Consider the following 12,921-nt stretch of genomic DNA (forward strand, 5'->3'; position numbering starts at 1 on the left):
GTCCAATTACGATAACACAAATTAAGCGAGCAAAAGGCACTTTATTGAACACTAATCGTGATATGTACGTCTGCACGGATTTACAGACAGTTTCCTACTAAGTTGCACTTAAAATTGATGACAAAGTGGGTGGTTGCAACAGCGAAAGTTCGGCAGCGCTATTGGATAAAAAAATTCATGCAAATATGCAACAGCCAATCGTACGGTCTATTTTAAGCATTAAAACAGAGCACTGTCAACAATCTCGCATCGTTTCTTCGCTTATAGGGGAATTCCCTGATAACTGAAATTGGAAAATGGTGATGTACCTTCACCAAAAAGAAGGGAATTTCCCGTTAATTTCAACTGTAAAAATTTAACACATAGATAAATTCATGCTATAGAGAATCTTCTTAAACCAATTAAGTTGATGGAATGTTGTTGAACGGAAACCGCGTTATAGGAGGGCTGTCGCAATTTTGGCTCCGCGTTATATGGAAACTGTGTTATAAGAGTACCGCATTATAGGAGGGTTGACTGTACACCACTGTTCTTTCCTTTTTCAAGGAGACCAGTAGTTCTGATTAGATGCATTATTTAATTTTATTTTTGGTGATGTTAACAGCTACAAATCTGCAGTTCATATATTTTTTAGATGGCAGCAAATAGAGGTCATAAATTAGAAGAATCTCTTGTGTATCAACAATTCTTAGCAAGGGTTGAAGAGGAAGAAGCTTGGATATCTGAGAAACAGCAGTTACTTTCTGTAGAGGATTATGGTGATACCATGGCTGCTGTTCAAGTAAGTTCTGTTTAATTTTAAAAAAATGCTAATGGATACATCTTTTATCTATTTTTTTTAAAAAAAATATTATCCATATTATCAAGTACATTATTTAAATGAATAACGTACTTCAAAATCTTTCTGGTTAAGGGATCCCTTAAACATATTTATGATGGAGAAACAGACAGGACTGCTGTTTGAGCCTGCAGTTGCAAAACAAGGCTCGTATCTTTTTTTGATAAGACTATTTAACTTTGCGTTAGATATCTACCCATAGTACTGATATATGCTGATGAGTTTATCGTTTGCTCTTTTGATTGTTATAATGAGATATAGTGTGCTGAAAGTGAATGTAAAATTAGTATTATTCTAACTTAAATAGCATTATGGTGGTATATTCTAGACTGTTGCAGCAAATTTTTTCCCTTGGTTGGAAAATATATTCAGAGTTGGCTATATACTTCATGTGCACACTGATTATTTACTTATCTGATCAACAGATATACTCTCCATCACAATTTGGAAAGATGATACAGTATTTCAAACTCTGAATACATGGTGTAGTTGGACTTATTATTTTATTTGCACTTGTTTCAACATATTCACTAGGTATTAGGGAATAAGTCAAAATGTGATTATGCTAACAAGTTTTTTTTTTTATTTATACAGTCAACTATTACTATATCAACCATTATAATGAACTCATTCATTATTGGGGGTGGGGGGGGATGTATATTTTTTCCTCTGTGTTAACAAGCTTTTGATTTATGCAGTCAACTTTTACTATATCAAACAACACTATAATGAACTTATTCATTATGAAAAAGCCCCAGCCAAAATATTCTTAGCCCTTATTCTAAAGGAAATTCACTATACCAAACTATATCCATGATATCCAAATAGGTCCAAGAGTTCTCAGCAGAGAACTCTTGGACCTACTACTAAACTTTAACATCCATATTTAACTATTGGAAGACCATAGGGCATATATTTGGACCCACTGTTATTGAACTGAGCTAATTTATGCTAGTTTTAGTTAAGAAAAACTTTCAGACATGTGATTTCCACATTTTGTATAACTACTGTATTTGATATATAAACAAGAAGAAAACCAAGGTCATGCGAATAAATGAAAAATCAAATAAAGAAATTAAATTAAAAAATGAAACAATTGAAGACGTTGATACTTTTACATACCTCAGATCAACAATAAAGGTGCAATACACAAATGAAGATGTTTTACAAAGAATTGCTAAAGTACAAAGCTATTTCAAGTTATTAAATAAATTATGGAAAGCATCAAATATTACAGCTAAAGTGAAAATTAATATCTATAAATCTATTATGCGAGCAGCTATATGGCTCTGAAACTTGGAAACTTACCAAGGCACAAAGTATAAATTGGATATTTTCCAAAACAGATATTTAAGAAGAATTTTAAAAATTTTTTGACCAAATACAATCATTAATGAGGAACTTTTAAAGAAAACTTTCTCCAAGTCAGTAGATGAAGAGATTTGCCTAAGAAGATGGAAATAGACCAGTCATGTTTGACGCATAGGGATAAACAGAATTCCTCAAGTAGCATTGATTGGGCACCAGAAGGGAAGTGCCCCAGAGGTCACCCAAAAACAATTAACTTGGAGAAGAATGATGGAATCTGAAATGAATGAGGCAGGATGGGTGAGCTGGTTGGAAGCAAGAACAGCTGCAAAGGACAGGGGCAGATGGAAAACCAGCATTGCAGCCTTATGTGCCCGTAGGCACAGAAAGCATTAATGATTGATGTTGATTGTATTTGACCAGGAGAAGAATATGTATGTGTGTATGTATTTGAGGACCCAAAATTTGATTGTCTTGGATACTTACTTCTCCATTTTATTTAACTTGTGGCTTATATCACAAAAGCCATTGTACTTAGAAGTCAGAAAAGAAATGGATATCTGCTTTTGAGATGTGGTGTTACAGAAGGCTGTTGAGGATATTATACTGAAAGGCATACAAATGAATGGGTGTTACAAAAGATCAGTAGAACTTTAAGGCTCCTTAAGGATATTGACAGAAGAAAGTTAAAATATTTTGGACACATTGAAAGGATGGAATGGGGGGACTTCTCAGAACAGTAATAGAAGGTAAAGTTCCTGGGAAATGAGGAAGGGGTAGACCATCAGTGAGATGGATGGATGAATGGCATGTGTGGAGTGACTGATCTTCAGAGAGTTGAGGCCTCCAGAAAAGCAAACAACAGGACTACATGGCAAGACCTGGTGTGGTACATCACCGAGCATCGGAGTGACCATACGGTATCTGTGGATGCCCAGTGAACATATAGATAGATTGTACTTACCACCACTAAATTTTGTATATGCCCTATTCTGCTATTAGAAGCTGTGGGCTATATTTCCATGCAACACTTCCTTGATTTTACCATAGAGGTAGGTAGGTTCCCTCCCCCCCCCCCCCATTTTTTGATTTATTGATTTTTTTTTTTTTTTTTTGCAATTGATAGAAGATATTAGGATACTGAACAGCATCAGTAAAAAATGTACTTAATGTTTATTCACATCTAAAAAAAATGGTTTAGATGTTCTGAATGGAATTTGACTGGTGAACTGAAAAAAAAAACAATTCTTCAAGATGAGTCACTTGAGAACTTTCCAGGAAAAAAAAGTTAATTGACTTGAGCAACAGTGGGTAATCGTTTTGTAAAGAAAAAGGGTGATTTTTCTGAAAATAAAATTAGGTCTTTTAATAAACCGGACAAGCTTAGTTTCTTGCAGAACTTACCTCTATGAGACCTAGAACTGACTTAGAATTCAGAAGAATTCTAATCCAATTCTAGTTTTTCTCCTGTAAAATTGCCTGTATAAAAGTCATGCTGCTTATGAATGATCATTTTGGCTATTACAGATTGCTTGGAAAATCATTGTTCAGTAAATGATTTTTTGCCTTGCACCAAGGTGGTTGTTACAGGCACATGTTGACATTAACCTAGGATTGTCTAGATTTTAGATTTCCCAAAGTTTCATTAAAAATTATGTTCATTCTGTAATACAGATAACAATAGGCCTAAAATTTGGTTTATACCCAAATAACTTACTATGCTTAAGTTTGCTTTAATGATTTCAAAAATAATGTCCATTTAGGGGGTGGAATACACATAAGGATTTTTTACATCCTTGGGAGATTATATTTTCTCAGAAATATTTATTTTAACGTAATATTTTAATCATATTCTTTTATAAAAATTTTGAATAAAATTAATTGATAATATATAGAAAATGAAAGAACATTTTTAAAATAAATGTTTATTCAGAATTCTCAATTTTCTTGATGAAAATCTTATTAGTTTCTGTTTCAGTGACAATTTTAGGATCTTTATATAATGAACCAATATTCCTTTTCTTTTCTTTTTTAAAATACTATCAGCAATATCTGTTATCATTTTAATGTTCTAGCATCCCTAATACCCTCCTTCCATTTCTTTTTATATCTAGATGAAATCCTTCCCTACTCTATTCACTCATCACACCAACATTTTCAGGAATATACTCTAAACGAGATTAGAAGAAATGAACTTTCAATCCCATATTATAATGTAATTTTCCAAATTGCATTGTAATAAATTATAGAAAAAAAATTATAATTTAAACCATGCTTTTGAAATCATGATCTAATTTCTAAAGCACATTTTGCAGTTATAAAATCTAAACCTTTTTTTTATACAAATATAAAGGAATTTTTTTTTTTAATATAAAAATATCTTAATTAAGATTTGGAAGTTAGATGACAACACAACAAAAATACTTGATATATCCACCATTCTTGTCTAATGCATTAAATACGTTGCTTTGACAACTGTAATTTTATATGAAGCAAAATTTGGAAAAATACTGAGGAAAAGCAGCCAAATATGAGCACAGAAATATATTTCCAATAACCTCAAAATGAGACATGAATAGAACAATAAAAGAAAGAAGTAACAAACCAAATAGACTGAAGATTTTTAAAGTTAAGAATTAAGAAGTTTAAGAACTAAAAAGTTAAAGAACAAAAAAGGAACAATGAACTTTTTTTGCAACATATACCAAGCCAGCAGTATAACAATGCACCTTTCATTTTTTGGGAATCATCATTATCAGATTTCAAACTATGATCTTGACACATGGTTCAAGAATTATGTATTAATAAGTCATATTGGTTTGAGAGTAATGGGAAGTAAATTTTCCTGTTTAATTGCTAAGAGTTCGAGATTAGATATGGTCTTTTTGTGTTTGTGTGTTGTTAGTTTGTATTGCTTTTTGCTAAGGATTCAGAACAACATAAATAAACATAAATTACTCTCTGTTTACTCTCAAACTAATCTGACTCTTAATACATAATTTCTTGAACCAGAATTCAAGCTCATAGTTATTAAAAGAGAAAATATTTTATGACTACAAAAACATTCAGTAACACAAAGAAATTTATTAGCCATTAAATATGAAAAATACACCTAGTTTTGCCCACCTAAAAAAACTGGTGGCTTCATCAGGACTTAATAAACATCAAAAATTTGTAAATGGATAACAAAGTTGACTAAATGCTGAAAAACATTACACAAAAAATAAAATTGTGCTAACAAATAAACATGAAATTGCATGACATGCATTAGCTGTCTGCATTTAATGACATGGCAAAGTTGAATTTATAATGTTAAAATATTTAATAAGCAATTTCCATGTCACATAATATGAGCTCTTGGTTTTTGTTGTAGTGATCCATTCGCATGGATCACTACAACAAAAACCAAGTTAGGTTGTAGCGATGGATCACTACAACCATGGATCACTATAACCTAACTCTTACGGACCTATTATCAAATTTACATTAGAGCTTGAAAAAGAAGGAAAACCTCCCTTTCTTTGATGCTCTCATGAGTAAAAAGTCTGCAATGGTGCTATTCTTGAGGTGTATCATAAGCCTACACATATAGGACATTATCGTCATGTCTCATCCTTTCACCATCCTTCTCAAAAATTAGGCATAATCCATATGAATCCTAAAGAATCGAGCAGTTCCTATTTATACAAAATAATGATCAACTCAAGACCAAACTTCAGACACTCTCAAATATTTTTGTTCTCACTGGCTGTTCTAAAAAAAAAAAACAGTTGACAGGATTTTATTTTTGAACCCTATCTCTCTCAATAACCAGAATATTCCACATAGACCTCTTCTTGATTCTTAATTTTAAAAAACCCACAGTCCATTTGATTCATTATCTATTTTGTTATTTGTTCTATTTGTGTCTCATTTTGGTTATTGGATATGTATATTTCTATGCTCACATATTTGCTCTTCATCCTCAACATTTTTTCAAAATGTTATAGTTTTGTCTCAATCAAGTCCTACTCCAAATACTGTGTCATCACTTCCTTCCAAAAAAATACATCAGCATATCTATTCAGTAATAATTTTTTAATATGTAAAATTTTTACTTTGTTTAAACTTAGGCTTAGGTTGGAAATAGGGACATCTCTATTACCACAAAAGCTTTGCTATTTTTTGTTAATCTGTTTGATTATTTTTGAAGAGCTTAAGGTTGCATTTTTGGGGAATGCTTCATGGGGATGGCTGTTTCACAGAACCAGAGTAGGTGAAAATATCTGCAGCAAATGCAATGTACAAACTGATCATTTGTGAGACAATCATTGAAGAGTATCTATGAGAGAGAGAGAGAGGGGAGGGTCATCAGTCAGCTGAACTATTGTCCTTCTCTGAACTGTGTCAAGAATTGCTAGAGAGGTCCCAGGTGCTTCACAAAAAATTGGCTTCCATTAAGGTTTGTAAGGCTTTGTTATCCAGGTTATCATGATTCTTCTGATGTCTTTCTGGTGAATGACCGTGGGAGGTGTGACTCTTTCTGGTATGGTAGTGATTTGCTATCTGTGCAGCAGTTTGAGGAATAGAACGATGTCAGGGAACCATCTTTATCTTTGGGTGTTGCTGCAGATTATTAGCTAACATTCAGCTGGCATCTATCCCCAATAATATGAAAGGTTTGTTGAGTGTTAGTGTATCTGCTCTCCAGCAAGTAGAGGCTGTGGGTTTAAGTTCTTTTATGGGCATGAATGTTTTTGAATATCTTTCGGTAGTATATGAATTTCATCACCTGATGTAAGATCCGTTCCACACTTATTGGAGTCTTGGAGGAATTGAATGTTTTCTATGTTTTGTATCTACAGCAGATGATCTATAGTAATTATCTAACTATCTAACTAATTATCTAATTATCATGAACTAAAGTTCATGCACAGTAAGTTTATAATCTATAAAAATTTACGTAGACAAGCTTATACATTGGTTATGCATCACTAAATCACTTAAGGAATTGACAACTGCCCCACAAAAACCAACCATATGGCTTCGCTACATTGATGATGTGTTCGCTATTTGGCCACATGGCTCTGATACACCCTCTCCTTCTTAACACACTTAAACAACCAACATCCCAGAATCAAGTTCACTGGAAAAAGAAGAAAACAACAACCTCCCTTTCCTAGACACACAAGTCACCTGCCAGCCTGATGGAACCTTGGTTTTCTCAGTTTATAGAAAACCCACCCATACAGGCAGGTACATTCACCAACCATCTCCCCCCCCCCCCCCATCACAACAATATGGAGTGGTGAAAACACTGTACAACAGAGCTAAACTAATCTGTTCTAACGACAAGGCCCTAAACACTGAACTAAATCACATTCTCAACACTTTCTCAGCCAATGGCTACCCCCCCCCCCCCAAAAAAAAAATCCAAAAAATATTGAAACCAACAAACCATAATCTCTCCCCCCCTTTCACAACAAGGGTTACTCTAAATCCATCACCATTCCCTACATCTGAGGCACCTCGGAAAAAATTACCAAAATCTTAAAAAATCATGACTTGACCTCGTGTTACAGACCATACAGAAAATTGACATCCCTTTGATTTTTCAGCCATCCATCCCATGGATGGCTGCAAGGGACCTACCTAGTGTATACCAGGTCCCTTGCAGCTAAACTGTCTTACTTTGGCCAAACAGGCAGGACAGCGAATATCAGAATTTCGGAACACAAGGACTACATCCGGTTTCACAAGTACATGCCACAGAATACGGTTGAAGAAAGCTACAGTAATACACCATAGCAAGTTCAAATTCCAAAGACTATTCATGGAATCAGCCTCAGCCCTAGGAAACTCTCCAAACCTCAACAAATTTGGTTGCATGAGACTGCCCCAATGGGAGGCTTACATTAGCAAACCTTCAGCCCAATGGCCAAGAACACCTACATAGCCTGCTAGGGGGCACCATCACGACTTTTAGGAGAACAATAGCTTCATCACTTAATTCTCAGTTACTGTGTTGTAGTGGCTATGTGCACGTGCCTTTTTTGTAAGTTCCTTTTGAAGAGGGAAATGTGACGTTGCCAAAATATCGGAAATATTTATTAAAGTGTAATTTAATTTATATTCTTATGTACGTTGTCAATTCCTTAAGTGATTTAGTAATAAAAATTTATTGGTTTGGAGTCGCATTTAAACAAACAAACAAACAAAAAACAAACTGAACTTCTGAGGTGATGAAGGAAACAGTTGAAAAGATCCATTGGCAGGTAGGTAACCAAACTGATAACACTAGCCTCTGGAATTATGCATAAGAACTCAGATTTAAAAAATGTGGTCTTTAAATTTTGTGCAATGGATATAGGAAAGCTGATAAGATAGAAACATAGTAAGGACATGTTTATGGTATAGTTACAAATAAAATTTTCCATCTTATGGAGATTAGGATAGAATTTGAGGTAATTCCTGGAATGTGTTGAAGGAAGGAGAGAGAGCGAGAGAGAGATATGATAGGTATTTAGCCATGAATAACTTAAAGGGCTTTCCCTTAGTGAGTTCCTGGATACCCTGGAGGATTCTCTATAATAATCATAATAATTAGCTGGTAATTCTTCAGATGGTGAAGAAACCTATTGATCATCTCCTTGATTTTTGAGATACCTGATATGAGAGCATTGAAACAATGGTCAGGTATCCAACTTTTATCACCTTTTAGAATTGACTGAATATATGTTTGCATTCATGCCATAGGGTAGATTCTAGAATAGTAGGAAAGATTAAAAGATGAAGCAAAATAGGTGATAATTCATGAGCTCAAGTTTTGAGCACAGTTAGAGAGATATCACAAAGGCAAGAAGTTTTTTCGTGTCCAGGCTAGTGAGGATTCTTCTGATTTCTTTTTGCCAGAAGACTAGAAAAGACATGGAGAGAAGTTCTGGTTATCATTTGAGTTAATAATTTTCCATGAACATTTATGCAAGCATTGAAAGAGAGAGAGAAATGATGCCAGGATGCTGTTATGGTGGTGCCACCTTGGCATGTGAGAGGTGGGAGCATGGAAGGGCAGAAGTTACATTCAATGATTTTTTTTTGAACAGGAAGCAAGTTTTCTTTTGGCCTTTCAAAATTACCATATTTTTTGGATGATAAGACGCACTCCAAATTTATGAGACAATTTTTAGAAAAAAATATTTTATTATATAAAGATATTTACAAATTCTTACTTAATTTTTATTTATTGTTACAATCATTTGTATTAGCAATATGTAGTTCATCTTCACTCTCGGCTATCACTTGTCTTGTTAATGTCACCGTTCGTATTACTTTCGTCTGAACTATTCACTCCCTTCAAAAACTGCGTCATCTTTGGTATCATCCATTGCATTACTTATCCTGCATTTCTTAAATGACTTTATAATCGTCTCTTCTTTCACAGCTTCCCATGAATTTTTCATCCAGGTACATACTTCTGAAATTGTTGGCCATTTCATACATCCTGTTGCTGTAACATCGTGATTTGGCTTTGCCATCCATTTGTTCTACTCTTCCCGCATAAAATTTTTTAATGGTTTATTAATAGATCCATCCAAGGGTTGTAATTGACTTGTAAGGCCTCCAGGAATGACAGTTAATTCTGTATTCATTTCTTTTAGAAGCTTCTTTGTTGATTCTGTTTTATGCGCTCTGAATTGATCCCACACTAACATCACAGGCTTTTTAAACAACGCACCTGGACGTTTTGCCCATATCTTTTGTATCCATAATTTCATTCCTGTTTCATCCATCCAGCCTTTATCTTGAACGTGGATAATAATGCCATGAGGAATTTCATCTCTCGGTAACGTTTTTCTCTTGAAGATTAACATGGGGGGGGGGGGTAGTTTTGTTCCGTCCATGCAACAAGCTAAAACTATAGTGTAGTGAGTTTTTTTGTGACCTGTTGTTTTGATCACTATTTATTTGGTGCCCTTTGAATCTACTGTCCGATTTGAAGGAACGTCAAAAGTTAGAGGCACTTCATCCATGTTCGCAATTTGATTAAGCTCAAAGTTAAATTTCCTTCTCGCTGATATGACAAATCTATGGAATTCTATAATTTTAGCTTCATAGTCAGCCAGCATTTTTTGGGCTAGAGTGGTTTTTGTACACATGCATAACCCACATGTCTTTTCATAAATCTAAAGCACCAAGATGGTGATCTGGTAAAATCTAAAATTCCATTAGCAGTTGTCCATCATTTCGCTTCAAAAATTATCATTTTTGTAGAAACAGATATTCCCATGTTTCGATGATTTGTTACCCAATTTATCATTTGTACTTCTCATTCTGGCCATTTTTCTAGGTGCGAACAGAATGTTTTCTTGTGTTTACATAACAGTTTTAATCGTTCCTCTTGTTTTCTCCACTCATGAACCATTTTTTCTCTTGGTGGTGGACCAAAATGTCTTTCTGCTGCTCTGTTTCCATATTGTTTTGCATAATTTATCATATTTAATTTATAACTCACATTATATGAAAGTCTTTTTTGTTTTACACTCATTTTTTCTAATTTTAAGATAAAAATTTTAACGACTAATAAAAAATAATTCAAATGAACTGTACAAAAGCGCATATGTTTACACGCTAATGACTGTTGACGCTCTAAATCGGTGATTCACCCATATGCAGCAAGATAACTTAGATACCTACCTTCCGTGGCGTACTTACTAATTTTATTAACATATTGCACCAGTAATTGAACTTCGCTAACAGCTTCGGTACAGTGTAAAGATTCGTATTTTAATGTTACCTTCGGACCATAAGACGCACCCCAATTTTCAGTCAATTTTTCTATGTAAAAAAGGTGTGTCTTATGGTCTGAAAAATATGGTAGGTTTTTGCAACTGGTATTCTGAAGTGTTAGTCTTGAACTACTTGTGATATGCTGAATTCTTTCTTGGTTTGGGATTTTGAGTGGATGGAGGATAACATTTCAATTGGAATTGTTTCTGTTATTCAATTATAGTAGATGCTTGGATCAGGAGAATGGAAATACTAATCACTCCATGCAAAGGAGTAGAAAGTTAGAGAGGCATTGTTGCTATTTGGCAGCATGATTATGTGAGAGGACACAAGACATACTGATAGGGTTAGGGATGCCTTGTAGCAAAAACTAATTTGGATAAGGTTATGATCTGAATTGCTACTTTTTACTAGTGAATAGTTAGATAATTTGTGTTATGTCATTGTGAACTACATATACCTTGGCATCCCATCAAGCTTTGTCAGTGATGTTTGGGAAATCCTGGTGTTTAGGCTTGTATGTTAATTGTCATATATGATGTTGTTTTGGGTTATTGACAATATAGTCTAAATAATAACTAAAAATTTACCTATTTTTTGCCAAAGTTAAATTGCTATCTTCAGGTATTAATACTCTTGTATCAACATGTGCATTAGGCATACACAGGTTTCATATAGATGCTTGGATGTTGATTATTCATGTTGAAGTTTAGTTGAATAATGCCAATATTTTGCCTTGGGCACAAAGAGATATATTGAATTTAAAAAAAAAAGAAAAAAAACATATAGTGTAAAACTTGCTAGTAGTAATTTTGACTACTTTTGGCAAACACTAGCCAAATTAAATTAAAGATGCCAAGAAATTATATTCTTGTTTAACAACTAGTCAAAATATTAGATACAAAACTGTTCTGCATACAACTGCTTGCCATTTCATGGTTTGATCCCTGACTGGAGAAAGTTTATTAACTCCATCAGTAAGTCAAATTGTACCTAATGCAGAACTAAAACAAGTGAAATGAACAGAATGAGGCAAGAAAATTTGAATTTGAAGGGGAAGGGGAATGCAATAACAGTTCCAATTTTATGTATTTAAAATAAAAGTAATATTCAGCATTTTGAAAAATTGTTTTTAATATAACTTTTCATTAGTAATTTTGGTGAATGTTTATTAATCATAATAGTGTTCCTCAGTTAAATAAATTTATCTATTGAAAATTTTGGTATAGGTATAAATTCATTTGAAAATATTTGTTATTATTTAATATAAAATTATGATTTTTCTTTTTGAAAGAAATTCAGGTTTTCAATCACCACAGTCAGCAAAAGAATAATGAGTTATCAGGGGGCACACATGCATATAAAGATACATACTTTTAGAATAGGAACATTGTTTCCTATCTAAATGCTGTAGATTGCACTCTGCCATGGACGGTGAGAAGCAGAGACTGGCTAATTGCCACTTTCCAAAACAAGAGCACCTTATTCCCTTGGAAGAATGCAAAAAAGCATTAAATACTATTTATGATATCAGTATCACTTTTATATAAAAATAATTTTATTATTTATTTTTTTATGTAGTCAACTCTCATCATAGTGATTTCATTTAGACTTAGTCTTACTTCTGACTTCAACTGTATATTGTCTATATTATATATTAATGATATAAGTTTCAGTATCATTTGTTAATTTATACATGGGTTATTCTTTACTGTAGGGATTGTTAAAGAAGCATGAGGCATTTGAAGCTGATTTTGCTGTGCATAGAGAACGAGGACTAGATATATCTACTGATGGAGAGCAGTTGATCTCTCAGAACAACCATCATTCTGATAGCATAGCACAGAGACTCAAACAACTCCAAGCACGCCTGGATGCCCTGGATAAAAGTGCTGTAAGACGCAAGAGCAAACTCATGGATAATTCTGCCTATCTCCAATTTATGTGGAAAGCAGATGTTGTGGAAAGCTGGATTGGTAAATTATATTTCAAGCCTCTGTCTTTCATTT

General features: G+C 33.7%; 1 protein-coding gene across 1 annotated transcript in view; it reads left to right on the plus strand.

The window, feature by feature from the left end:
* The window catches only part of alpha-Spec (alpha spectrin), a 509,808-nt gene that overhangs the window by 360,848 nt on the left and 136,039 nt on the right, over window positions 1-12,921 (plus strand). The window contains exons 37-38 of the mRNA XM_090406229.1: window positions 635-781; window positions 12,630-12,888. Of these exons, the coding sequence (XP_090262355.1) occupies window positions 635-781; window positions 12,630-12,888 (406 nt within the window). The remainder of the gene's footprint in view (window positions 1-634; window positions 782-12,629; window positions 12,889-12,921) is intronic.

The sequence above is a fragment of the Typopeltis vanoorti genome, chromosome 16 (genome assembly GCF_054136105.1).
Source record: "Typopeltis vanoorti isolate ZY-2024b chromosome 16, IOZ_Tvanoo_1.0, whole genome shotgun sequence".
Lineage (NCBI taxonomy): Eukaryota > Metazoa > Arthropoda > Arachnida > Uropygi > Thelyphonidae > Typopeltis > Typopeltis vanoorti.